This window comes from Trachurus japonicus, chromosome 5, assembly GCF_045865225.1.
Source record: "Trachurus japonicus isolate A0001 chromosome 5, Traja_1.0".
Lineage (NCBI taxonomy): Eukaryota > Metazoa > Chordata > Actinopteri > Carangiformes > Carangidae > Trachurus > Trachurus japonicus.
The window spans coordinates 1938301-1965980 of NC_140911.1; the positions used below are offsets into that span (position 1 = coordinate 1938301).

General features: G+C 41.6%; 1 protein-coding gene across 1 annotated transcript in view; it reads left to right on the plus strand.

Moving 5' to 3' along the window:
- LOC146986750 (guanine nucleotide-binding protein G(i) subunit alpha-2-like) overlaps nucleotides 1-27680 on the plus strand; it is a 78325-nt gene that overhangs the window by 42466 nt on the left and 8179 nt on the right. The window contains exons 2-5 of the mRNA XM_085775529.1: nucleotides 14988-15030; nucleotides 19513-19654; nucleotides 22400-22560; nucleotides 27034-27162. Coding sequence (XP_085631655.1) covers nucleotides 14988-15030; nucleotides 19513-19654; nucleotides 22400-22560; nucleotides 27034-27162 — 475 coding nt within the window. The remainder of the gene's footprint in view (nucleotides 1-14987; nucleotides 15031-19512; nucleotides 19655-22399; nucleotides 22561-27033; nucleotides 27163-27680) is intronic.

A 27680-nucleotide genomic window follows, 5' to 3' on the forward strand; every position in this document is an offset into this window, starting at 1 on the left:
CCTCATTTATCATTGTGGATACACGCTTTTTTACACGCTCTTTCCCCCATTTTGTGCGTACTTACTTTTCTCCGCCTAATTTGGGATCTATCAAACCAAAACTTGTCGGGAGTAAGAGCAAAAATTTACGACCAGTCCGACCCTGGCGTACCGGCATTTACACGCTTTTTGAAGAACAAGAGGAATTGGCGACGCCGCTGCTGAGTCAGAGAACTGCAGTATGCGAGGGAGAGAGGAGCGCGGACACTGTTTGAAGTAGTGGTGGTGATGATGACCCCCCCCCCCCCCCACCACCACCACCACCACCACCCCCCCCACCACCGCACACGTGTTGACGTCGGCACTTTACATGAAAAGCACAGCGACTCTGATTTTTCCCCTGTGCATTCACACTAGTTTGCTCCTAAATACTGGCTTTATAAAACGAATTTCGTTTTCTTTTGATATCATATTGATATTTTTCCCTTGCATGTAGGCTAACTCTTCCACAACCAGTCTGTCCAGTCTGGAAAATAATTTCTGCGACGTGCGTGTGTTACGTAGCCAGACTGGACACACACAAGCAAGCAGCAAGCCCAATAATGTCGGAGCAAATCAAAGCAAATGAGAAAACATGATCGATATTTTTTGTGTGAATAATATTTATTGTATTTAACAAAAATGGGTGCTGCCCAACATCATTTTAGGAAAAGTCACAGACTGGTGGACTTCAATGTTTTTTTGTTTTTTTTTATATATAGCTATGCACAAATGAAAATCAAAGTCTTCCAGTGAACGGAAGTTGGGGGTTAGTGGAAAGGGGTGCAAAGTACTGACTGGCAGTGGAAACCCTGCTTTAAATTATTATGACATAATCTAAAATAAGGGGCAGAATAAATATGATTCTTCTTCTTTCTGTTCTGTTTCATTTAGATTTGGGAGTTTTTTGTATTTATTGAAGCCTTTCAATGCAAGATGATGTTTCTGACTGATATTGCCGTGTTACCGTGTATCTCGCTTTCAGAGAAATTCCGCTTCTTCCTCCGCTCTCCGTCCGTCTGTTGTCTTCACCGTCTTCCACTGACGTCATTCCACACGTTTCCAGAGTGCACATGGCTACTTAATATGCACGTAACTGATTTGCATTGACCACATATGGTTGTGTGGGGCCATTTAGGGGGCTGGGTATGAGGCTTGTTCTCATCCACGCTTTTCTCAGGTCCGGTGTGATCTATCAAGGGAAATACCGTGCAGCCGTGTGTACGCGGAGTTTGATAGATCTGAAAAGAGTGTATATTTTTTGGTCGTACGCACATTTTGCCTTTCCGTCGTACTGAAAATTTAAGAGGACTTTTACACGCTCTTTGATAAATGAGGCCCCAGAGCTGTTTATTGGGCGCTACGAACGTCTATCAGATGCCTCTGTACAGTTCGTAGCGTATACCCAATCGTAACAATCAACCCGATGATGTATGTAGAGCCACAGTAACCCGCTAATGTTGCTCTTTTTTCAAATAAACTTGTCTAAACTACTTCAAACACGCTGCATCAAAAGGTAAAGCGCCTGCCGCCATGTTGGATCGACAAGCTATCAACTAAGTAGCTTCGGTGTGTCGTCATCGTCTTGCTGTCCCCTCCCCGTTCTGTGATTGGCTCCCTCGTTGAGGGAATAGTTGGGTCCATGGTTTCCAGGCCGACTTGCAGAGAGAATAAAATCGCGCACAAGGCATCATGGGTAAACCCAGGCAACATTTTATTACCATGGAAACAGTATATTGGGGGGTGAAACTGTATCTTGTGGAAACGTGGATCTGGATCGTTGAATCTGGACTGAGACGACTCAGTCGACATGTAGTCGACTTCTAACGTCGCAGGCTGCTGCCACTTCTCTGTTGGTGCTGTGTTGTAGTGAAGTCTAGTGTGTGTGTGTGTTACAGCGCCACCACAGGCCTGGTGTGTGTACTACAGCGTTTTCATGGATCCATGTGGACGCAGACGTTTGTTGCAGCGATGTCATGTTTATGGAAAACTTTGGACCCTCCAGTTCATGTTTCTCACCTGGTTGGAGCCGTGTTCAGGCCCCGCCCCCTCCCTTCTTATAGCTTATATCTTACAGAGCCGCAACAATTAATCGCACAATAATCTATTATTAAATTAATAGTCAACTATTTTGATAATCTAATCATCAGTTTGAGTCGTTTTTTAAGAAAAAAAGTCCAGATTCTCTGATTCCAGCTTCTTCAATGTGAATATTTCTGGTTTCTTTGTTCCTTTATGACAATAAACTGAGTCTCTCTTTGGTTTGTGGACAAAACAAGACATTTGAGGACGATGTCGTCTGGTGGTTTGAGAAACACTGACTGATGTTTTTAACATTTTTTAACATTTTATTGACCAAACAACTGATCGATTGCAGTCCTACTATTTTATATTTAATCTGCAGATGACAGCTGATGAACTGTGTCGACCTCAGAGAGGATCGGTGTGAGGGCGGTGTCGGGTCATGTGTGTGTGTGTGTGTGTCATGTGATCAGCTGTGTGTGTGTGAGGTGACGGAGCAGAGGGAGGAGGTGTCGCTGCTCAGCAGGGAGGCGTCGCTCTGTCACTAAACCAGCTGCTGCTGCTTCCTGTTCAACCTAAAACCTCTGAGCTCTGACAGACAGCACACGGCTCCTCAGAGTTAGCAGTAGTAGTAGTAGAAGTAGTTTATTTGATCAGTCAACCTTCCATAATACCATCATTAGTTCAACTAGTTTCATAAATAAAACATAAATAGATCGAAAAGCTGCAGGCTGAAGCTATCCAGCTTATAAAAGCCTAACCCCCTAACCCTTTAATTCATTGTTTCAGTAAATCCATTAGAGCGAGACTCATAGAAAGTATCCAATAATTAACAAATGAAGCCAAAAAATAAAAGAAAGAAAGAATTAAACAGTATTACAGTTCAAAACCCAATGAATCAATCCTGTTTATAGCTTTCTATCATACTATGTTTTAATCTAATTAAATCAATATTATATCAATATTCTCCTCAGTGTTTCCTCTGACTGTCTGTCCTGTATCGATGAAGCAGGACGACGTCTGTGCAGCTTCCTCATCAATAATAACCTGAGATTTACAGTGTGTGTGTGTGTGTGTGTGTGTGTGTGTGTGTGTGTGTGTGTGGGTCATGTATTTCTGAATGAGTCTCCTCTGATTGGTCGTCGTGTGACTCAGTTGTTTCCTTCTCTTTGTGTTCATGGTTGAACAATCAGAAGAAACTCAGTTTGACTTTTCCTTCTTTACGACTCAGGGAGTCGGTTCAGTCCAGTGAATGATTGATGGATTTAACTGATCAGAGAGTTGGAGTGAAACATTAAAACCTGTCTGAGCTCTGCACTGCAAAAACTCTACATCTGTCCAAGAATATTTGTCTTATTTCTTGTCAAAATGTCTCATTTCTAGTCAAAACTAATCTCTTTCCACTTTAAATAAGACTCATCACCTAAAGATTAACTTGTTTTTAGATCATTTTCACTTGTTTCAAACTAATTTTCACTTGAAATAAGTAGAAAAATCTGCCAGTGAAAGCAAGTTTTTTGTGCTTGTAATAAGAAAGAAAAACTTGCTCCACTATCAGATTTTTCTACTTATTTCAAGTGAAAATCTGCTTGAAAGAAGTAAAAAGTGTCTAAAAACAAGCTGCTTTTTATGTACAACTATGTATAAATATACTTATTAGGTAGAATTAGATTAGTTTTGACTAGAAATTAGACAAATATTCTTGGTGAGATTTAGAGTTGTTGCAGCGTGAGCTCTGAGTTCTTCTCTCAGCTCTTTATGTGACTGTTGGATTATTGATTATTGGTGTTTCAGTCACAGTTCAGCTCATTAAACGCTCAGAGTGAAGTGTGTAACTGTGTGTAACTGTGTGTTAGTGTGTGTAACTGTGTGTAACTGTGTAGTAAGTGTTGACACTCCGACTCGTCTCTGATCTGGCAGCAGTTGTGGCTGTGGCAGCGTCCAGACTCTCTCTGCCCGAGGCCGAAGCCATCTGTCTCACACACACACACACACACACATAGATATGTCCATGCATGTGTGTGTGTGTGTGTGTGTGTGCACGTGTTTTTTGTACATTCAGTGTGCACATGTTCATGCAAGCTGCTTCCATTTCCTCCCTGATTGCGTCTGAGAACAGGAAGTGGCACATGATGATGATGATGATGATGATGCGTCTCAGTGGGCCGAGCAGAGCGTCTGAGGAAGAGGAAGAGGAGGAGAAGAGGAAGAGGAGAAGAGAAGGAGAGCTGAACATATAGAATAAGAATATATAGTACATAGTATAGTATAGTGAGACCAGCAGGAGATGGAGAAGTGTAGTTGTGTAAGAGATTCGCCTGCTCAGCACTTCTCCTCTCGTTTTACCCTCTGACCTCCATCTCCTCTTCCTCTTTGTTTCCTTTAGAGCTGCAACAATTCATCCATTAATGCAACAATAATCGATTATTAAATGAATCGTCAACTATTCTGATAATCTAATAATCAGTTTGAGTAGTTTTTTCAAGAAAAAAAAGTCCAGATTTTCTGCTTCCAGCTTCTTCAATGTGAATATTTCTGGTTTCTTTGTTCCTTTATGACAATAAACTGAGTCTCTCTTTGGTTTGTGGACAAAACAAGACATTTGAGGACGATGTCGTCTGGTGGTTTGAGAAACACTGCTTGATGTTTTTAACATTTTTTAACATTTTATTGACCAAACAACTAATAATCGATTAATCGTTTAAATAATCGATGATGAAAATAATGGTTAGTTGCAGCTCTGTTATTCTATATTTTATATTTAATCTTCAGATGACAGCTGATGAACTGTTTTGGTTTGAGAATCACTGATTGATGTTTTTAGACATTTTATAACATTTTATTGACCAAACAACTGATCGATTAGTAGTTTTAAATACTCGACAGATGAATCGATAATGATAATAATGGTTAGTTGCAGCTTTATAGTTTCCTTCTCTCTCGTTGCATTAACAGCAGCTGCTCCTGGACCTGAACACACAGTGTAGTTGTGTTACTAGCTCCAGTGTGTGTGTGTGTGTGTGTGTGTGTGTGTGTGTTGCTGCAGAGTGCGACTGTGAGAAGTCTCATGAGGATGAGGAGGACGGAGCGATGATGTCCCACAGTGGGCGGAGCCTCAGGAAGCAGAGAGGAGAATCACATCAACGTCGACTCAACGGCTTCAAGGATGTTGATCTGAAGCTGCTGTTGTCTGTGCGTGTGTGTGTGTGTGTGTGTGTGTGTGTTCAGTGTGATCGATGAGTCTTTAATTAGAAGGATCAGTCTCGTGTGTCTCATTCGACTCGTTGTGTTGTTGTGAGGATCAGTTCAGTTTATCGTCTCATTAAAACATTTCTCTCTCAGCGCAGCCGGAGATTTATTAATATTTCAACCAACTGTCTGAAGAGTTCAATAACACAGAGACACAGTAACAGTCTGAAGATTTACTGGATCAACTCGTCTTGTTCTTTAGCTTTTAGTATCAGAGACATGAAGCTTCTGTCTGTTTGAGTTTCTTTACAGTTCTCTGTATTTTAGAGTTGTTTTAGAGGGAAATTCATGTAAAACCTCTGATGTGCGTTGCCTTCAGGGACAGTTTTTCATCAACAGTCTCTGTATTTCCCTCTACAACAACTCTGTGTGGTAACGTTGTGTTATTATCTCATAGCGTGGTGAATGTGCAGCTCACAACTTGTCCACCAGAGCGTTGTGGAGTTGTTGGATTGTGTATTTGATGAGTTTGATGAGGGAAACCAAGAAATCCCATAATGAGCCTCTGTAGCGTAGCTCTGAACAGCTCACGGCTCTGCTCCGCCGTTCTAAAAACAGCTTGCACCGACAATTAAAGGTAACGAACCTACTGCTATGACTATAGGGATTATGGCAATGGGCCAGTTTGACAAAAATGTTGAACTATCCCTTTAAGTACAACAGCACAAGTGGACAAACAGCAGAGCGTGAGAATAAAATGCTTTATTACTGTATGTGCAAGAAATGTGATAGGAAATGAATATGATAATATAAATATGAATATAATGGTAACACTTTACTTGAATAGATTGACATAACACTGTCATAACTATGACATAACAGCTGTCATAAACATCAATGAATACTTATGACAGCTGTCGTTAAGTGTCATTCGGTAAGTTATGTCACTTTTGATGCAAAGTTGACATTGTTTGAGATGTTTTTGTTATGAGAACTTGACATAAAGATAATTTCAACTGTCATAGCAGACCTAATGGCCAAACTTTAAAAATGATGTCAAGTTCTCATAACAAAAACATCTCAAACAATGTCAACTTTGCATCAAAAGTGACATAACTTACCGAATGACACTTAACAACAGCTGTCATAAGTATTCATTGATGTTTATGACAGCTGTTATGTCATGGTTATGACAGTGTTATGTCAATCTGATGAATACTTATTCAAGTTAAGTGTCACCATTAACACAGAGACACAGTAACAGTCTGAAGATTTACTGGATCAACTCGTCTTGTTCTTTAGCTTTTAGTATCAGAGACATGAAGCTTCTGTCTGAGCTTCTTTACAGTTCTCTGTGTTTTTGTTTTTTACCTCAGAATACAGTTTTAATATTCTCATCTTCATCAGAGAAAATCCCACTCATTTACAAATTACAGTTCATTCAAAGGCTTTGTTGGCAAAAAAGCTTCAAAAAACTATTTAGCCAAAGCATCAGAATTCAAGAAAGAAAGAAAGAAAGATGAAACAAACAAACAATAGAAATCATAAAGAGATGAGATTAAATGTTCTTTATTGGTCTATTCAGTCTAAACATGGTGAGAAAACAGGGCTGACAACAACAAACAGTAACTTAAAGGGATAGTTCAACATTTTCCCTGCCATAATCCCTATAGTCATAGCAGTAGGTTTATTACCTTTAATTGTCGGTGCAAGCTATTTTTAGAACGGCGGAGCAGAGCCGTGAGCTGCTCAGAGCTACGCTACGGAGGCTCATTATGGGATTTCTTGGTTTCCCTCATCAAACTCATCAAATACACAATCCAACAACTCCACAACGCTCTGGTGGACAAGTTGTGAGCTGCACATTCACCACGCTATGAGATAATAACACAACGTTACCACACAGAGTTGTTTTAGAGGGAAATTCATGCAAAACCACTGATGTGCGTTGCCTTCAGGGACAGTTTGTCATCAAGCAGTCTCTGAATTTCCCTCTAAAACAACTCTGTTTTAACTCTTTAACTCTATTTTTGTTCAACTCGGTTAAATTCCTACCAATTTAATGCTACATTAGTTAAATGGACCAGTATCTGTGCATTTCCCTTTACTTTGGCGATACGGTTCAGACATAGTAATCTTTTTTGGAAAGTGACGGTATTTAGGAATCTTTACGATCAATTAATTGTGGTGATTAATTGTTAAAACAAGTAATGGTGACATCCCTATTCTGGTTGGTTCTGGTTCTGCTGCTGGTCGTCTCAGCTCATCATGTCCCAGTTGAGGTGGCGTTGCCCCGGTGACCCCAGTCTCTCTGTGTGGCCATGTTTGTGCAGCCGGAGGTGAGAGGACGAGGCAGAGGCGGGGGCGGGGCTTAGTGAGTCCTGCTGCTGATTGGACCGGACCAGGCTTTAAACACCAACAGCAGAGGCCTGTGTTCTTCTCACCGAGCTGAGCCGACCCACACTGCTGCCTTTGTGTCCGGCTCACAGTCCCACCACGACACACACACTGGCTCTCAACACATGCACTTTATTCACACACACACACACACACACACACACACACACACACACACACACAGACACACAGAGTAAAGAGGCTTAGTGCTGCAGGAGGAGGAAGAGGAGGAAGAGGAGGTTTGAGAGTGAAGCGGTTTGAATGGAAGCAGGAAGTGGCGGCTGAAACATGAAGCATAAGTGTCTGCGTGTGTACATGTATGTGTGAAAATGTATGTTTGTACGGGTTTATATACAGATATTGGTGTTTATGAGTTTAGTTTAGTTTATTTATTTATTTCATTCTTTTATCGAGCATAAAAATAAAATATAACTCATAAAAAAACAATGACAATACTGTAACTCTTGAATGAAAGGGGGCGGAAAGAAGCAAACTTATATTGTCTACCCCTTGTTACGAAGAATTAATTCACAAATTAGATAATTAAATAGATATTTATGTGTATATGTGCGCATGTGATGGTAAATTTATGTGTGTGTATACTGCATGTAGCATGTCAACATTTACTAAGATGATGAGTAGCTGGCTGCAGATGTTCAGTTTATTTTATGCCACTTGTTGTTCTTCTACTTCCATTTCTTCTTTGCTTGGATGTATATTATCTAATTTGTGAATTAATTCTTCGTAACAAGGGGTAGACAATATAAGTTTGCTTCTTTCTGCCCCCTTTCATTCAAGAGTTACAGTATTGTCATTGGGTTTTTTTTTTATTTTTTGTTTTTATGCTCGACAAATGAATGAAGCAGGAAGGTGAAGAAACCAGCGGCTGGTCTCAGACCAGTGGGAAGTGCCCTTTACACTTTCTTCCTTTTATGTGTGGACTTGTCATTTAGCTCATGCTCCGCTGAGCGGCCGAACGCCAGGAATCCTCCCTCTCTGTCTCTCTCTCTGGTCTGAGATCAGCTGTGGGAGGACGAAGCTCCGTCAGATCGTCTACTTCCTGTCAGAGGAAGCTCAGCGTCCTTATTAGGGCGCAGCAGGTTTCACAGCTCGGACAGAAGAATGAGCTCATGTTGGAGAAGTGGATGTTTAGTTTAGTTTAGTTTAGTTTAGTTGAAGCAGCAGCAGGAGGAGGAGGACTGGTGCATCTGACCTTTGACCTCTCATGCAGCTTCATGAAGCTCAGAGCTGCAGATCAACACAGTTTAGTGATTCACAGCTGCTTTAGTTCCTCAGCTTGAAGCTTCACAGTCACAGCAGCTCCAACAACCTGACAGCAGCAACGTCTTCAACAGCTTCATAATCATCATCTGTCCAGGTCAAAGGCTTCACCAGGCGATTCAATCAGGTCAACTGGACATTATACCACATAGAATAAGTTTACAAGGGGACTACACTGGGAAAAGGAAAAGAGAGAGAAAATAAAAGCATCTCTGACTTATTGGTGAAGGTGAAAGGTGGTCGTCCGTTCTGCAGCAGGTCAACCAGGTCACCAGGAAGGTCACTGAGGAAAGGTTGCACTATAACATCTATAGACTATATCATCATTGCACTTTAAAGGGACAGTATGGGACTTTATTGGCTTTTTATTGACAAAAATCAAATATCGCTTTCATAAATACGTATTTCACTGAAGTGGAATCGCGCCCGCATACAAACGAGCGCTTTCTCGTACCTTAGAATGAGATGTTACAAGTCGTTACAAACATACAGGGGGGGGTTCACCGAACCTTCTCTGCCATGTTGAATCGCCATGTTTTACGTTCAGTGTCACAGTGGCCGTCAGTAACCACAAACTCGGGCCGCCGGAGCTTCTCGGCTCGGGGAGAAAGTTTTCCAGACAGCGCCTGTTAAAACTGTCACCACCGTGTAGCTAGTGTGAGGAAGGACGGAGGCACTGGTGTTGCCTTCAGGTGCAGTCAGACACCTGAATGACGCCGTGAGTGACGCCGTCGGCAAACCGACTGGATGTTATTTTACTCGACGAGAGAAAGCCGGTAAAACGTGGGTCGGGTAAACAATACGACATCACCATGACAACATATTGTCACGCCTGTATTGTTTTGCCTCGTGCTGGCGGACCGTTTGTTTACATAGAGGCTTGTTTATCCTGATACATGCAGCGTGTGTTGTTTTTCTGACTTCTGCCCGAGTTTACGTAAACGCAACAGCAAGAATACGTGCCGACATGCAACCGCACCGCTAGATGGGGGTAAATGTCCCATACTGTCCCTTTAAGGTAGCCTTCTTCAGTTGTTGAAGTTTGTTAATGTTGTGGTGTTGTAGTGAACTGAGCCTCCTCCATCAGAGTTACTTTACTTTATTACATTCATCCAACTGCTTCTTTCTTGTTCTGTTTTCTATCTTTTCTTGAAGTTCAGTCTTTGTCCAAATCTGCTCCAAACATTTAGTTTCTTCATCACTGCAGATTATTTTCCTCCTCCTCTTCCTCCTTCCTGCTCGTCTTCACACAGCCTAGAATAAGACACGCCCCCTGATGATGATGTCACAGCCTAGAATAAGACACGCCCCCTGATGATGTCACCGTTCACAGGGAAGACCCAACTATTTCATTTCTGGGTTCATTTACAGAGCCGACTCTTCAGGTTCTGGACCTGGTGTTGTGACTCCTCTTTTCCGTCTGTGCCGCCATGTTTTTCTCCTCATTGAGTCAACCGACGACCACGACTGTTGAACACGCTGCCTGGTTGCTAGGCGACGGACAGTGTTAGGTATTTACTTTCCTGCAAACACAGCTTTTTGTCGCCTCCCGCTCCGCTCACGAACCGAGGTCCCGCTGTAAAACATGATCAGTGTGTGTGTGTGTGTGAACAACAAGGACATTATCTTTTAAACTAATATGTTTATTCTACTGGAAACAGTTTAAAGCTCTTAAACATTAATATTTAGTGGGTGTTGTGTTGCATCGTGCAGGATTTGTGTGGAGGAAACGTCATGTTTGTTACTTCAATACATTACATACAGTCATTTCTATTTAATTTGTGTCCATTTTAGTCATTAACATTAAAAACACACTCTTTTTGGTTGGAAAATAAAAGTAAAAGGTAAAAAAAACCACAGAATTCCCCAAAAATTAAAACGGAAAAAACAGAATTCAGGAAATAATAGGCCTTAAAGAGGTTTTATTGGGTCGTACTCCAGTTTGTTCTTCAGGAAACAGAGAAGAGTTCAGACTGAGGAAACATTACAGACTGGTTGTGTGTGTGTGTGTGTGTGTGTGTGTGTGTGTGTGTGTGTGTGTGTGTGTGTGTGTGTGTGTTCATGCAGCTGCAGTCCTGAGCCTCCATGGTCTAAAGGGAGAGAGGATGATGATGATGATGAAGTGTGAAAGCTCATCGTTCATTGATCGTTGAATATTAGAAATAAACCATTTGTGACTCCACTCATGTGTCATTACACCATAGATGGATGGATAGATAGATAGATAGATAGATAGATAGATAGATAGATAGATAGATAGATAGATAGATAGATAGATAGATAGATAGATAGATAGATAGATAGATAGATAGATAGATAGATAGATAGATAGTTCTTCTTCCTGCTCATTCTTCCAACTTGTGCATATTATGATTTGATGATACTTTTATTTTTACTTTTAGTTTTTTATCTTTGTCATTTTAGACACGTTTGAAATAGAATTCTTTCCCTTTTTCATCCAGAGTGGGGCGCAGCGTGATGATGTCATTACGTAATAGAGTGTGTGTGTGTGTGTGTGTGTGTGTGTGTGTGTGTGTGTGTGTGTCAGGTTGTGTTAACAGTAACAACTCGTTCCTCCTCCAACATGTTTATTAAAGTACATGAGCTTGTACAGTCGACGCAGCTGCCGACATGAAATATTAAAGCTGAGTGGAGCAGTGTGTGTGTGTGTGTGATGTACTGTGTGTGTGTGTGTGTACGGTGTGTGTGTATGGTGTGTATGGTGTGTACAGTGTGTGTGTGTACGGTGTGTGTGTGTGTGTGTGTTGTGTTCACTGCAGCGTTAATACTCTGTAAAAACGGCCGCTGCTGCTGCAGATGAACATGAAAACCTCTGATGAGTTCATGTGTCGGAGCGAGATCACGTTAAACTCAGCGTTACAGCGTGTGTGAGGAGGAACACACACACACACATACACACACACACACACACACACACACACACAGGTTACAGCGTGTGTGTGTGTAGCTGTGTGTGTGTGTGTGTCTGTGTAGCTCAGTGTGTGTGTGTTGTACAGTGTGAGTCCAGTTACCTATTTGTTAGTCAAAGCAGCAGCAGCTCAGACCGACTGTTAACAGACCCAGGGTCAGCGGGCAAACTCCACAGGGCATGTTGACTGTGTGTGTCTGTGTGTGTGTGTGTGTGTGTCCCTGTTCAGTCATGAACTCAAAGGTCTACTACTACACACACACAGTGTTGTGACAGCCTGGTGTGTGTGTGTGTTGCTGCTCTGTGATAATGATCAGTTATTAATTATCTCTATTGGAGCTTCATTCATTCATTCTAGCAGCTCGTTAACAGACTCAGACCGTCTGGTTAAACAGAGCAGATGTTTAATTAGTTGTTTTTTAATTCAACAGCATCACGTGACATTTATATGAACAGTTTAATATACTTAAAGGACAATTCCATGCAAATTCACCTCGGGGCTGTATGTTCCTAACATTTTAGGTCTAACAGTAGGAATCTGAAGGTTTTCAGTTTAATGTCTCCTGTTTTGTGGTAGTTGTGTCTGTCCCCGCGTCGCCACGGCAGCGATGAATGGGAGCGGATTGAAGTTCTGCTGCTTAGGCTGTTTCCATCCCTCAAAGCCACAGACAGCGTCAGATGGAGACTCAAACATGCACCCAGAAGTTTATTTACTTCAACAAGCCGACATGTTTGTAAAACTAGATCTAATTCAAAGTCTGGCGGAGTCGAGACCCAAGTTGACGCTCGGTGTGTTCAGGTGCAGTGGGAAGCTCCCGTTTGTGTCAGAAACACAGGAATATCAACTCTGGACTTGCTTGAAGTAAATAAACTTCTGGGTTTGCACAGTTCCCTACAGTCTTTCTGTGTAAATATCTCATGTTACAACATTAAAACCTGTGACTTATATTCAAGTGCAGCCTACCTATGTGTTTTCTTTTAAAATATAGCTGGTGCGACGGCTTATATTCAGATGCACTCTGTAGTACAGAGAGTACGGTAACAGTTATTTATATTTATAAATATTTTTTACATGTCGAAGTGTCCTTGGGCAAGACACTGAACCCACACTTGCCCCCCGATGTGTCCATCGGGTGTATGAATGAGTGTGAATGCTTAGTTCCCTGCACTATGCCCAGTGCTGTATGAATGTGTGTGAAAGGGTGAATGCGACCATTACGTTGTAAAGCACTTTGAGTGGTCCAAGAGACTAGAAAAGCGCTATATAAGTGAACTGACCATTTTACCATTTATCGGTAAACGGTGAAAAAAACAGCCGATGCTTCAACGATGATCACAAATGTGCAGAATATTATGGTCTGATATGATGATCGACTCTGTTGATGATCAGTCAACATCTATTATACACGATGTGTTCAGGGTTCTTCATGCTGCTTCATAATAACCACATTAATATGATTTAATATGAACTCGATTCAGACTGAGGCTCAGCAGAAACCTGACGACTCTTCAGCTCACACACACACACACACACACACACACACACACACACACACACACACACACACACACACACACCCACACACACACACACACACACACACACACACACACACACACACACACACACACACACACACACACACACAGCCAGTGGAGGAGGAGCTGACAGCTGTCTGTGGAAACTATCTCAGCCCATTCCTGCCCAGAGGCTCAGTGTGTGTGTGTGTGTGTGTGTGTGTGTGTGTGTGTGTGTGTGTGTGTGTGTGTGTGTGTCTGTGTGTGTGTGTGTGTGTGTGTGTGTGTGTGTGTATGTGTGTGTGTGTGTGTGTGTGTGTGTGTGTGTGTGTGTCTGTGTGTTTGTGTGTGTGTGTGTGTGTGTGTGTGTGCAGCATGCTGTGTAGTGTACTTTGAGGGTCATCTCAGAAAGACTTCACCCGCGGCCGTTTGTACACAGAGTGAACTGACAGCCACCGCTGGCTGTGTGTGTCTGTGTGTAGTGTGGAGTGTGTTTGTGTGTTATGTAGTGTGTATATATGTGTGTGTGTGTGTGTGTGTGTGTGTGTGTGTGTGTAGTGTGAGATTCCTCGTGGCAGATGAGCTCTCTGCCGTCGCCTCAGGCTCCGAGAATAAACAGCAGAGGAGAAGAAGGAGAGAGACGCTGTGTTAGGATGTAAAACACTGATGAAGGGAGGAGGAGGAGGAGGAGGAGAAGGGGGAGGAGAGAAGGAAGAGGAAGGAGAAGAGGAGGAAAAGGAAAGAGAGGAGGAGAGGTAAGAGTGAGGAGGAGGAGGAAGATAGAGAAGAGAGGAGGAGAGAGGAGGACGAGGAAGAGGAGAGGAGGAGGAGGAGGAAGAGGAAGGAGGAGGAGGAAAAGAGAGGAAGAGGATAAGGAGGGAGGAGGAGGAAGAGTGAGGAGGAGAAGGAAGAAGGAGAGGAGGAGGAGGAGGAGGAGAGGAGGAAGAGAAAGAGGAGAGAGGAGGAAGAGGAAGGAGGAGAAGAGGAAAAGGAAGGAGAGGGGGAGAGGGAAGAGGAGGAGGAAGTGGGAGGAAGAGGATGATGAAGAGTGAGAGGAGAAGTGAGGAGGAAGGGGAAGGAGGAGAGGAGGAAGAGAAGGAAGAGGAAGGAGGAAGAGTGAAGAGGAGGAGGAGGATAGAGAAGAGAGGAGGAAAAGGAAGGAGAGGAGGAGGAAGAGAAGGAAGAGGAAGGAGGAAGAGTGAAGAGGAGGAGGAGGAGAGAAGAAAGAGGAAGGAGAGGAGGAAGAAGGAGGAGGAGGAAGAGTGAGGAAGAGGAGAAGGTGGAAGAGTGAAGAGTGAGGAGGAGAAGAGAGGAGGAGGAAAAGGAAGGAGAGGAGGAGAGGGAAGAAAGAGGAGGAGGAGGAGGAAGAGGAGGTGAGGGAAGAGTGATGAAGAGGAGGATTGATTCATCCATTCCACAAAACATAAACATACACGAACAAGTGAAAATGTCATGATCAATATGGGCGAAAGGGTGAAGGCAGAAGCAGCTTATTAATGCCTAACCCTAACCCTGAGGAGGAAGAGACAGGAGCTGCTGTTCCTCAGGTCCAGATGTGCAGCCTGTGTTTCCAGATGTGATGATGTCACTGTGTGTATTTTTAACCCCGTCCTGTCTCTTTGTCCCTCTGCAGGTGCTGGGGAGTCGGGGAAGAGCACCATTGTGAAGCAGATGAAGTGAGTGATGACGGCTGATTGTTCTGCTCTTCCTCCCCAACAACACACACACACACACAAACACACACACACACACACACACACACACACACACACACACACACACACACACGCACACGCACACGCACACGCACACACACACACACACACACAGTCAAGGAAACTCCAGCATCAGTGTTACTACAGGAACATGAATAGAGGAATCACAGTGAGACAGTAATTACAGCTCAGAATGAGTTAATGACATTAATGAATCATGAGACAAACACTAGTGGTGATGATGATGATGATGATGATGATGATGATGAGTTATTAATCTGGACTAGAGCCGCAACAATTAATAGTCAACTATTCTGATAATCTAATAATCAGTTTGAGTCGTTTTTTAATAAATAAAAGTCCAGATTCTCTGATTCCAGCTTCTTCAATGTGAATATTTCTGGTTTCTTTGTTCCTTTATGACAATAAACTGAGTCTCTCTTTGGTTTGTGGACAAAACAAGACATTTGAGGACAATGTCGTCTGGTGGTTTGAGAAACACTGGTTGATATTTTTAACATTTTATAACATTTTATTGACCAAACAACTGGTAATCGATTAATCGTTTAAAGGGATAGTTCAACATTTAGTCAAATTGTCCCATTGCCATAATCCCTGTAGTCATAGCAGTAGGTCTGTTACCTTTAATTGTCGGTGCAAGCTGTTTTTAGAACGGCGGAGCAGAGCCATGAGCTGCTCAGAGCTACGCTACGGAGGCTCATTATGGGATTTCTTGGTTTCCCTCATCAAACTCATCAAATACACAATCCAACAACTCCACAACGCTCTGGTGGACAAGTTGTGAGCTGCACATTCACCACGCTATGAGATAATAACACAACGTTACCACACAGAGTTGTTTTAGAGGGAAATACAGAGACTGTTGATGAAAAATGTCCCTGAAGGCAACACGCATCAGTGGTTTTGCATGAATTTACCTCTAAAACAACACATATTCATACAGTATCACTGGGTTTCTGCAGTTTGCTATAAGAAGGACTTAAATGAAATTCAAGCACATTTACATTGAAGAACACTGAGCAGCAGAAACACTGGTTTAGCATGAATTTCCCTCTAAAACAACTCTGTCTGGTAACGTTCTGTTAACAGGAAGGTTATCACACAGCACTCAGGTAAAGGAAGATGTTTATGTCCAAAGTTTGGACACACCTTCTCATCCAATGGTTTTTCTTTATTTTTATAACTTTCTACATTGTAGATTCAAACTGAGACATCAGAACTATGAAGGAACTCATATAAAGTGTTAATAACACCCAAAGTGTCTCTGTCCTCTGAGCTAAAGCAGCTGAGACGGTTCAGGATGAGTTGGAGCAGAGTGAAGGTCAAACAGCAACAAGGTCTCAGCTCCTCTGGGAAGAACTCCTTCAAGAAACCGTTCCAGGTGACCACCTCATGAAGCTGAGGACTTAATCTAAAGTCTGAGAAAAGCTGTCGTCAAAGCAAAAGGTGGAGACTGAGAAAAATATAACATATAAACCATATTCTGCTTTGTTCAACACTTTGGTGTTTACTACACAACTCCATGTGAGTTCCTTCATAGTTCTGACGTCTCAGTTTGAATCTAGTATTAGTAATAGTAGTTTATTCGATCTTTTACACAAATTATTTACAGTTGAGCATCACATTCAGTCAACCTTCCATAAAACCATCATTAGTTCAACTAGTTCATAAATATATCGAAAAGGTACAGGCTGAAGCTATCCAGCTTATAAATGCCTACTACCCTTTAATTCATTATTTCAGTAAATCCATTAGAGCTCTTCATGGTTTCAGAGTCATAAACAAGTATCCAATAATTAACAAATGAAGCCAAAAAGAAAAGAAATAAATCATTTAACAGTATTACAGTTGCAATCAAAACCCAATTAATCAATCCTGGTTATAGCTTTCTATCATACTATGTTTTTAAATTGTGTTTTTGCATTGTTTTACTCCAGCCATTATACATTACAATGTATAAAGTGATGGAAATAAAGAAAAAACACTGAATGAGAAGGTGTGTCATCAATATAAGAACTGAGAAAGTGAGCTCATCATTTCTCTGTTTTAGTGTTGAGCACACTGTTAGTTCATATGAGAGAAGGAGTGAATAGTTTGAGCTGCTTTAATACAAATAAAATTCCATTTGAGATCTGTTTTCTGTTATAAACTGAACAAAGAGAAGAGTTGGTAAACAGCATGTGATGAACTCTGCTCCTCCTCTGACAGGACGATCACAACACTGACACGTCGGTGTCACTGGAAACTGGTCCAGTTTATTTCCTCCTCTGAAAAAAACCTCATTAACACTGAACTAATAGGTTTATGTGTAAGAATAAAAATAAAAAACAGGAAATGAGCTCATTTATGACGAGATTTTCACTTCAATCCTGTTTTAATTTTAGTTGTGTTAAACTTCCTGTGGTCAACTCCAGACACGCAACATTTACCACACACATTATTTTAGACTTAGTTCCCTGTGTTGTGGTTTTTATTCTGTTTATCTGACTCACACACAAATCCTCAGGTGCAGACGTCGTGGGTTTTCTTATAATTAGAACTTAAAAAGGTCCAGAAAAACATTTTCTTTCTTTCTAACAGATTAATATGTCCATCTTATCAGCACAATACAATGAAATATACTGAACATATTTATTGAATGATCACATATTTTTCCCCATCCCAAATCAACTTCTTCTCCCCAGTTCTCTTTAATCTTATCAAGAGAAGTCAGAAAGTTGGTAGATTAAAATAGTTTCTAGTTTTATGGGCATAAGTCCCTGTTTGGAGGAATGTTGGGGAAAGAATCATTGTTTAATGTGGAAATAAATATCAAAATAAGTGTTGGTTTCGGTTAAAGTTAAAGGGGAATTTCTGTTTTTTACAACCTGCCCGGCTCATTCTGATAATAATCATTCTGCTTCGGCATTCGGGTCCATTTTTATCTCAACCAGCCGGAGCTTTAGTGAGTCCAGGTTGAGGAGAGGAAGCCTGTGGAAGCTGAACTTCATCCAGCTGCTCATTTTGTTCTGACAAGTCAGAAACACGCAGAAACTAACCGTAGCATTGGCGGTAGCAACAAGCCGCGCGGCACAGCGCTCAGAGATGACATCATCCAGGTCAGAGGTCAGTAGGTCAACCTACAGACCCCGGATGTTGATAACAGCTAACCCCGGACTCAGAGGGGAATAGCACTAGCCTATCAGAACTAAATGTTGGTGAAATGAAGGAGTTTCTCTGCAGATAATGTGTTATTTAGAGGCTGCATTCTGCTGCCCTGTAGACTCCATTATACGGATATACGCGCCTCTCGTCTGGAGCTCATTTCATCACAACCACTTGGAATGACACCAAAGTTATCTGGGGGAGGAGATGATCGGAGTTTATGATAGAAATAAGGTCCAGGTTGTAAAAAAAATGGCAAGAGAGTTCTTCATCATCATCATCTCAGGTTCTGGTCCCGATCAGAACAACAAGTCGACCAGGAATGTCGTGGTGTGGTTTTAGTGTGTCTGTGTGTGTGTTTTCTGAGCCTCTCTGTGTTTCTCTGTCGTCTCTCTCTTGCATTTTAATGAGGTTCCTATTCAGTCCAGCACAGCACCAAAGAGCAGCGTGCTGTGTGTGTGTTTCTGTGTGTGTGTGTGTGTGTGTGTGTGTGTGTGTGTGTGTGTGTGTTTGGTTTCTCCTGTCTCAGTCTCTCAGTCTTTCAGCCTCTTTCTCTTAGTTTCTTTTTCAAAACTAAGTTAAATATTTGTTTTCGTGTCCTCGAGCTGAGAGACACAGACAGACATGCCTGGATTTTCCCAGCTGCACCTGAACTCAGCACACACACTGCAAAAACTCAAAATCTTTCCAAGAATATTTGTCTTATTTCTTGTCAAAATGTCTCATTTCTAGTCAAAACTAATCTCTTTCCACTAAAAATAAGCCTCATCACCTAAAAATGAACTTGTTTTTAGATCATTTTCACTTGTTTCAAACAAATTTTCACTTGAAATAAGTAGAAAAATCTGCCAGTGAAAGCAACGTTTTTTGTGCTTGTAATAAGAAAGAAAAACTTGCTCCACTATCAGATTTTTCTACTTATTTCAAATGAAAATCTGCTTGAAAGAAGTAAAAAGTGTCTAAAAAAACAAGCTACTTTAAATGTGATGAGTCTTATTTTAAGTAGAATAAGATTTGTTTTGACTAGAAATGAGACATTTTGACTAGAAAAAAGACAAATATTCTTGGTAAGATGTAGAGTTTTTGCAGTGCACACAGTTTTCACTACCACAGATATTATTATAAGATGCACATGTGAAGTCAGCAGCAGTCACAACACAGAGACAGGATGACACATGATTCATCCATTCATTACTATTGTTGTGTGTTTATTGTGTGTTTATTGTGTGTATCAGTGTGTTTCTTCTAAACGCTGCTGTCGCTCTGTGCTGCGTTCAGGATCATCCACGAGGACGGATACTCAGAAGACGAGTGTAAACAGTACCGAGCCGTCGTCTATAGCAACACAATCCAGTCCATCATGGCCATCATCAAAGCCATGGCCAACCTGAAGATCGACTACGAGGAGGCGGCCAGAGCTGTGAGTTAAACCTCTATGTTCGTTACCTTTAATTGTCGGTGCAAGCTGTTTTTAGAACGGCGGAGCAGAGCCGTGAGCTGCTCAGAGCTACGCTACGGAGGCTCATTATGGGATTTCTTGGTTTCCCTTCTCATCAGACTCATCAAATACACAATCCAACAACTCCACAACGCTCTGGTGGACAAGTTGTGAGCTGCACATTCACCACGCTATGAGATAATAACACAACGTTACCACACAGAGTTGTTTTAGAGGGAAATACAGAGACTGTTGATGAAAAACTGTCCCTGAAGGCAACGCGCATCAGTGGTTTAGCATGAATTTCCCTCTAAAACAACTCTGTCTGGTTTTTCAGTTTTAATACCAATTTATTTGGTTATGAAAGAGTTCTTTTTACAAAACTAATGTTGCAAATTGTAAAAAGATGGAAATATCTAACCTAGAAACTAAAAATATTCATATTTACATTTAATTGACTGAAAAGCAGTTACATTAATGCACATTTATTTAACATGCTCCACTCCAGAAGTAAACAGTGCAACAGTGTAGTGGTGTACATTAAAAGATCAATGAATCAATATCAGATCTTTCAAATGAAGATCAATATGAATTTTTTTAACCCCAGCCCTAGTAAATAGTAAATCTCTAGTCTGATACCTTGGTCAAAGTTCTCTGAGAGCTCCAGTCTCCTGGGTTTCAAATTCTGTTGCTGCTGCTGCTTTGTTTCCCTTTTTCACTCTAAAACTGTAGAAAACTACAATAATACACTGATGTTGATGAAAATATTGATAAAAAAAAAAGTGAAAAGAGTGTTTCATGTTTAACTTTATGTCTTTTGGAGATCGTTTCATCTTCCACTTGATGAACTGTTAAACACATTAACAGACAAACTTCTCCATGTGGATGTTGCAGCGTGTTATGTAAACATCCTGCAGGTTCAGTCGAGGGTGGAGCTGCACAGAGATTTACTGTTATTAGAATATGGCTGCAGACGCTCCACTGATTAAATCTCCACTAATCACACACACACACACACACACACCCTCTGTCTCCTCCACCTGGGTCCGACCACCAGCCTCTCTCTCCGCTGCTGCAGCCAGAGACAGATTCACTGTGGGCAGCAGATGCTGAAGATGCTCTCCTGCAGAGCTGTGTATTTCTGTCCCCGTGTGTGTGTGTGTGTGTTTGTCTGTGTGTGTGTGTGTGTGTGTGTTTCCTGCAGACACACACCACCCAGAGAGATGATGAGATCACAGAAACAAAAACTCTGCATCACTCACGAGCAGAGAAACGAATTCATATTCACAGATCGTCTGAGCGTTAATGTCTAAATGACTGAGGATGAATCAAAGAGCAGCTGTGTCTGATATCTCTCCTCTCATTGATAATCTGTGTGTAAATGTGACGTACACTGCAAAAACTCAAAGTCTTTCCAAGAATATTTGTCTTATTTCTTGTCAAAATGTCTCATTTCTAGTCAAAACTAATCTCTTTCCACTTTAAATAAGACTCATCACCTAAAAATTAACTTGTTTTTAGATATTTTTTACTTGTTTCAAACTAATTTTCAATTGAAATAAGTAGAAAAATCTGCCAGTTAAAGCAAGTTTTTTGTGCTTGTAATAAGAAAGAAAAACTTGCTCCACTATCAGATTTTTCTACTTATTTCAAGTGAAAATCTGTTTGAAAAAAGTAAAAAGTGTCTAAAAACAAGCTGCTTTTTAAATGTGATGAGGCTTATTTTAAGTGAAATGAGATTTGTTTTGCTTAGAAATGACATTTTGACTAGAAATAAGACAAATATTCTTGGTAAGATTTTGAGTTTTTGCAGTGTACGCAGCAGGTAATAAACTGTGTGTGTGTAGTGACGTCATACAACATGTGCTTTAAAGCCCCAGTGTGTAACTTATTTGTCTTTTTATGATCAAAAATCAAACCTGTCTTTCATAAATCCGTATTTGACTGAAGGTGAATCTCCGCTGCATCCAAAGTAAAGCTTTCTGGTTCCTTAGAATGAGTTGTTACAAGTCGTTACAAATACATAAGTGGGCGACGCACCGAACCGAGGCGGCCATGTCGCATCGTGACCGTAGGTAACCACGGAAACGGCCTGTTAAAACTGTCACCACTGTGTAGTGTGAGGAAGGACGGAGGCACCGGTGTTGCATTCAGGTGCAGTCAGGCAGACGGCCGTCGGCAAACTAACCGGATGTCATTTTACTCCACCAGAGAAAGACGGTAAAACAATACCACATCACCATGACAACATGTTGTCAGGCCTGCCCCATTTCACCTGAATGCAACATCAAGAATACGTTCAGATATGCAACCGCACCGCTAGATGGGGGGAATTCATACATACTATACCTTTAAAGTAAAACACACACACATATATTATATACAGTATAGTATATATAGTATTTTATTATTATTATTCCTCACTTTGCAGTTTGTCCTCGTGTTTGATGGACTCGAGGTGTCGAGGTGACCTTCAGCTGGATAAACAGGGTTTTATGTGGAAAGAGGACTTTGACTTCCTGGTGTGTGTGTGTGTGTGTGTGTGTGTGTGTGTGTGTGTGTGTGTGTGTGCTGCAGCTCAGACAGATTTATTAAAGTCTCCTGGAATATTTCTCTGGATGAAAACACAGTGTTGGTCTGAGAGTCAGCAGGACACGATGATGATGATGATGATGATACAGTGTTGTTACACATGATGACATCCGTGTGTGTGTGTGTGGTTGCCAGGACGACGCCCGGCAGCTGTTTGCCCTGTCGGCAGCAGCAGAGGAGCAGGGCATCCTGCCTGACGACCTGTCCAACGCCATCCAGAGACTCTGGGCCGACAACGGCGTCCAGAGCTGCTTCACACGGGCCCGAGAGTACCAGCTCAACGACTCTGCAGCCTAGTGAGTGCTGCACACACACACACACACACACACACACACACACACACACACACCTACCTACAACACAAGAAACACAGAAAATCTGTGCACAAATTGGAACGTACCCAAACAGAAACCAACAGATAATAAAACTACAAAGAGAGACAGTTAACATGACACTACTATGAAAAACAAAGAAACAAATGAAGAAACAAACAAAAAAAAGAAACAAAAAACAGGAAGTATAGTGCAATTTAGTAAATTTAGGTGAGATGGGCTGTTTACGATGGATAAAATGGATGAAGATGCAACAATGCAAAGACCAGAACAGGGTTTCTTGATGGAGTTGTGCTAGGATGGGTTGAGAACACAACGAAACCAAGTATAGTACAGTGTGATAAAGTGCTACAGTGCGCAAAAAATCTGTCAGGGATGGAGAGATGAGATGGAGGTGCAGCAATGCAAGAACCAGAGCAGGGTTTCTTGTTGGAGTTGTGCTAAGATGGAATAAGAAACACAAACAAGAACCAACTACATAAAATGTAATAGAGTGCTACAGTGCTACAGTAAAAGGTTGCAGTGCTCAGGTGAGTTGTTGGGGTTTGAATCAGCTGTCTACACCTGCACCAAGAGACGACAGCTGTGTAGAAACACCAGGGGCCGTACTCATCAAACTTCTTAGAACTCCTCCTAACCACACTAAGAGTCGACGTGGGAGTTCCTGTCTGAAGCTGCAGCTAACAGTCAGTTCTCAGGCGTCTGACTCAGCTTCAGCTTCAGTCCTACACTTCACCAACAGTCTATGAGCTGTAAACTGAGTTTTAGATGACGTCACTTCCACGAGTCCATAGGAACGACCAATCACCTTCTCTAAGAATATAGAAACATCTCAGTGAACAGTTAAATGACCAATGGGAGTTTATATTCAACTGTATTTTGACAATAATCTATAAAATAATACTAAATATTTACATTGGGAATGAATCTAAAATAAATGTTTTCAGTTCATTAATTCAGCGTTAACATTGTTGGTGAGACGACGTCTAAACAGAGACAAAGATGAAAGCTGCTCTGTCCAAACGAAGACAGAACTTCCTTCTGCTCCGTCTCATCTCCTCCTGTCAGCTCCTCACACTGAGGAACATCTGTTGGTCTCTGAAACATCTGGAAGTCTCTGAAACATCTGGATGTCTCTGAAACCTCTGGAGGTCTCTGAAACATCTGGAGGTCTCTGAAACATCTGGAAGTCTCTGAAACATCTGGAGGTCTCTGAAACATCTGGAGGTCTCTGAAACATCTGGAAGTCTCTGAAACATCTGTAGGAGGAGCAGTGATTCTTAGACTGGAGGAAGTTGATAAATAGATTTTATTCTGAAGTTTGAGAGTCGGACTAAATTCGGACTAAAACATCTGGTCTAGGTAGAAACATCTGGTTCAGATAGAAACATCTGGTTCAGGTAGAAACATCTGGTTCAGGTAGATAGAAACATCTGGTTCATGTAGAAACATGTGGTTCAGATAGAAACATCCGGTTCATGTAGAAACATCTGGTTCATGTAGAAACATCTGGTTTAGGTAGAAACATCTGGTTCAGATAGAAACATCTGGTTCATGTAGAAACATCTGGTTCATGTAGAAACATCTGATTCATGTAGAAACATCTGGTTCAGGTAGAAACATCTGGTTCAGATAGAAACATCTGGTTCAGGTAGAAACATCTGGTTCAGATAGAAACATCCGGTTCAGGTAGAAACATCCGGTTCATGTAGAAACATCTGGTTTAGGTAGAAACATCTGGTTCAGATAGAAACATCTGGTTCATGTAGAAACATCTGGTTCATGTAGAAACATCTGATTCATGTAGAAACATCTGGTTCAGGTAGAAACATCTGGTTCAGATAGAAACATCTGGTTCAGGTAGAAACATCTGGTTCAGATAGAAACATCTGGTTCAGATAGAAACATCTGGTTCAGGTAGAAACATCTGGTTCAGATAGAAACATCTGGTTCATGTAGAAACATCTGGTTCAGATAGAAACATCTGGTTCAGGTAGAAACATCTGGTTCAGGTAGAAACATCTGGTTCATGTAGAAACATCTGGTTCATGTAGAAACATCTGGTTCAGGTAGAAACATCTGGTTCAGATAGAAACATCTGGTTCAGGTAGAAACATCTGGTTCAGGTAGAAACATCTGGTTCAGGTAGAAACATCTGGTTCAGGTAGAAACATCTGGTTCAGATAGAAACATCTGGTTCAGGTAGAAACATCTGGTTCAGATAGAAACATCTGGTTCATGTAGAAACATCTGGTTCATGTAGAAACATCTGATTCATGTAGAAACATCTGGTTCAGGTAGAAACATCTGGTTCAGATAGAAACATCTGGTTCAGGTAGAAACATCTGGTTCAGATAGAAACATCTGGTTCAGATAGAAACATCTGGTTCAGGTAGAAACATCTGGTTCAGATAGAAACATCTGGTTCATGTAGAAACATCTGGTTCAGGTAGAAACATCTGGTTCAGATAGAAACATCTGATTCATGTAGAAACATCTGGTTCAGGTAGAAACATCTGGTTCAGATAGAAACATCTGGTTCAGGTAGAAACATCTGGTTCAGATAGAAACATCTGGTTCAGGTAGAAACATCTGGTTCAGATAGAAACATCTGGTTCATGTAGAAACATCTGGTTCAGGTAGAAACATCTGGTTCAGATAGAAACATCTGGTTCAGGTAGAAACATCCGGTTCAGGTAGAAACATCCGGTTCATGTAGAAACATCTGGTTTAGGTAGAAACATCTGGTTCAGATAGAAACATCTGGTTCATGTAGAAACATCTGGTTCATGTAGAAACATCTGGTTCAGATAGAAACATCTGGTTCATGTAGAAACATCTGGTTCAGGTAGAAACATCTGGTTCAGATAGAAACATCTGGTTCAGGTAGAAACATCTGGTTCATGTAGAAACATCTGGTTCATGTAGAAACATCTGGTTCATGTAGAAACATCTGGTTCAGGTAGAAACATCTGGTTCAGAGCTGGTTTCACTTCCTGTCTGAAGCTCGGAGCAGAAACCTTCAGAGGAAACAAACTGAATTCTCTTAAATTACATTTATTTTAACGATTAAATTGATTCACAACTAAATCTTCATGCTGATGTCAGTGAGCTGTGAGTCAGTGATTAAATCGTGTGTAAATGTGAGTTTGACTGTGAAACCACTGTGTCGTAGTGTTTCTATAATCAGCTCCAGAGTCATGATGGTTATTACTCAGCTTTCTCTGTTTCTTTGGAAGATTTCTGTGTCGTCGTGTTTTCACTTGGTTCAGATGCTGCTCCATCTTCTCACAGTCGTTTCCTCCTCTCACATAGAACTGTGGAGTCATTCAGACGATATTTAGATCCATTCAAGAGCCGTGTGCAAGTCCACTAATAGATCAAACTGATCAAAAAAACCTGCACTCATTAATTATTCGTTCATTATTATTCGTGAATTATTCATGAGCGGAGCGAGGCGGCATGTGACCTGGGTGTGAAGTGATGATGAGTTAGATCGTGTGTGTTGAGACGACACGAAGCTGCTACAGAAGCTGCAGAGTTCCTGTCAGGAGGGTGTGAAGGAACAGAGCAGCACACACCTCACCTCACATCACCATCAGCTTCCTCCTTAAAGGGACAGTTCAACATGTTAGTCAGATCCTCCTCTCACCATAACCCCTATAGTCCCATGGCAGTAGGTTCATCACCTTTAATTATCGGTGCATGTTGTTTTGAGATGGGCGGGGCAGAGACGTGAGCTGGACGTGCAATCTCCTCCCTCTGGCAGGAGATTTAGATTGCCAAAAGCCAGATCAAATAGACTGAAAAACTCATTCATAACACAAGCCATTACCCAACTTAATTCAAATTCTAAACAGTCATGATACACCCCACTTACTTACTTATCTATTTATTTATTTACTTACTTATTTATTTTCGATTGTATGGAACAGCTCCCAGTTTTCCCTCTGGGATACTTGTCATTTCAATGTTGTGTGGATGTGCTCTATATGTTCTGTGTGTTTTTTTTTTTTACCTTTCTGCAACATGAATTTCCCCTCGAGGACAATAAAGCTGAAGTATAAGTATAAGCTGCTCAGTGAACACAATGGAGGTGAACGGTACAGGTCCCCTGTCCCTCATCAAACTCATCAAATACACAATCCAACAACTCCACAACGCTCTGGTGGACAAGTTGTGAGCTGCACATTCACCACGCTATGAGATAATAACACAACGTTACCACACAGAGTTGTTGTAGAGGGAAATGCAGCCGGAACTACATTCCAGACACGGCTGCTGCTGGGCGGAGGGATTTCAGAAGAGAAAGTAGTTCAGAGTATTTGCTTCATGTGTTGTAATATTACGTAATGTTACATGATTATCTCATAGCGTAGTGAATCTGACTAAATGTTGGACTGTCCCTTTAATGCAGCATCCTCTCCCCCCCCTCAGTTACCTGAACGACCTGGAGAGAATAGCCAAACCCGACTACATCCCCACGCAGCAGGACGTCCTGAGGACCCGGGTCAAGACCACCGGCATCGTGGAGACGCACTTCACCTTCAAGGACCTGCACTTCAAGTAAGACACGGTGATGTCATCAGACACCTGGTGATGTCATCAGACAGGTGGTGATGTCATCAGGTGGTGACATCATCAGCTCACCTGTGACACAAGAAAGTGCCTTCATGAGTTTGAACCGCTGAGTTTTAATCATAACGACCAGGATTAGAGGATTTATCAGTGCACGTGTGAGTCAGACATGTTGGTCAGTTTCTGTGCACATTAAAGGGATATTTCAACATTTTGCCAAACTGGCCCATTGCCATAATCCCTATAGTCATAGCAGTAGGTTCGTTACCTTTAATTGTCGGTGCAAGCTGTTTTTAGAACGGCGGAGCAGAGCCGTGAGCTGCTCAGAGCTACGCTACGGAGGCTCATTATGGGATTTCTTGGTTTCCCTCATCATCAAACTCATCAAATACACAATCCAACAACTCCACAACGCTCTGGTGGACAAGTTGTGAGCTGCACATTCACCACACTATGAGATAATAACACAACGTTACCACACAGAGTTGTTTTAGAGGGAAATACAG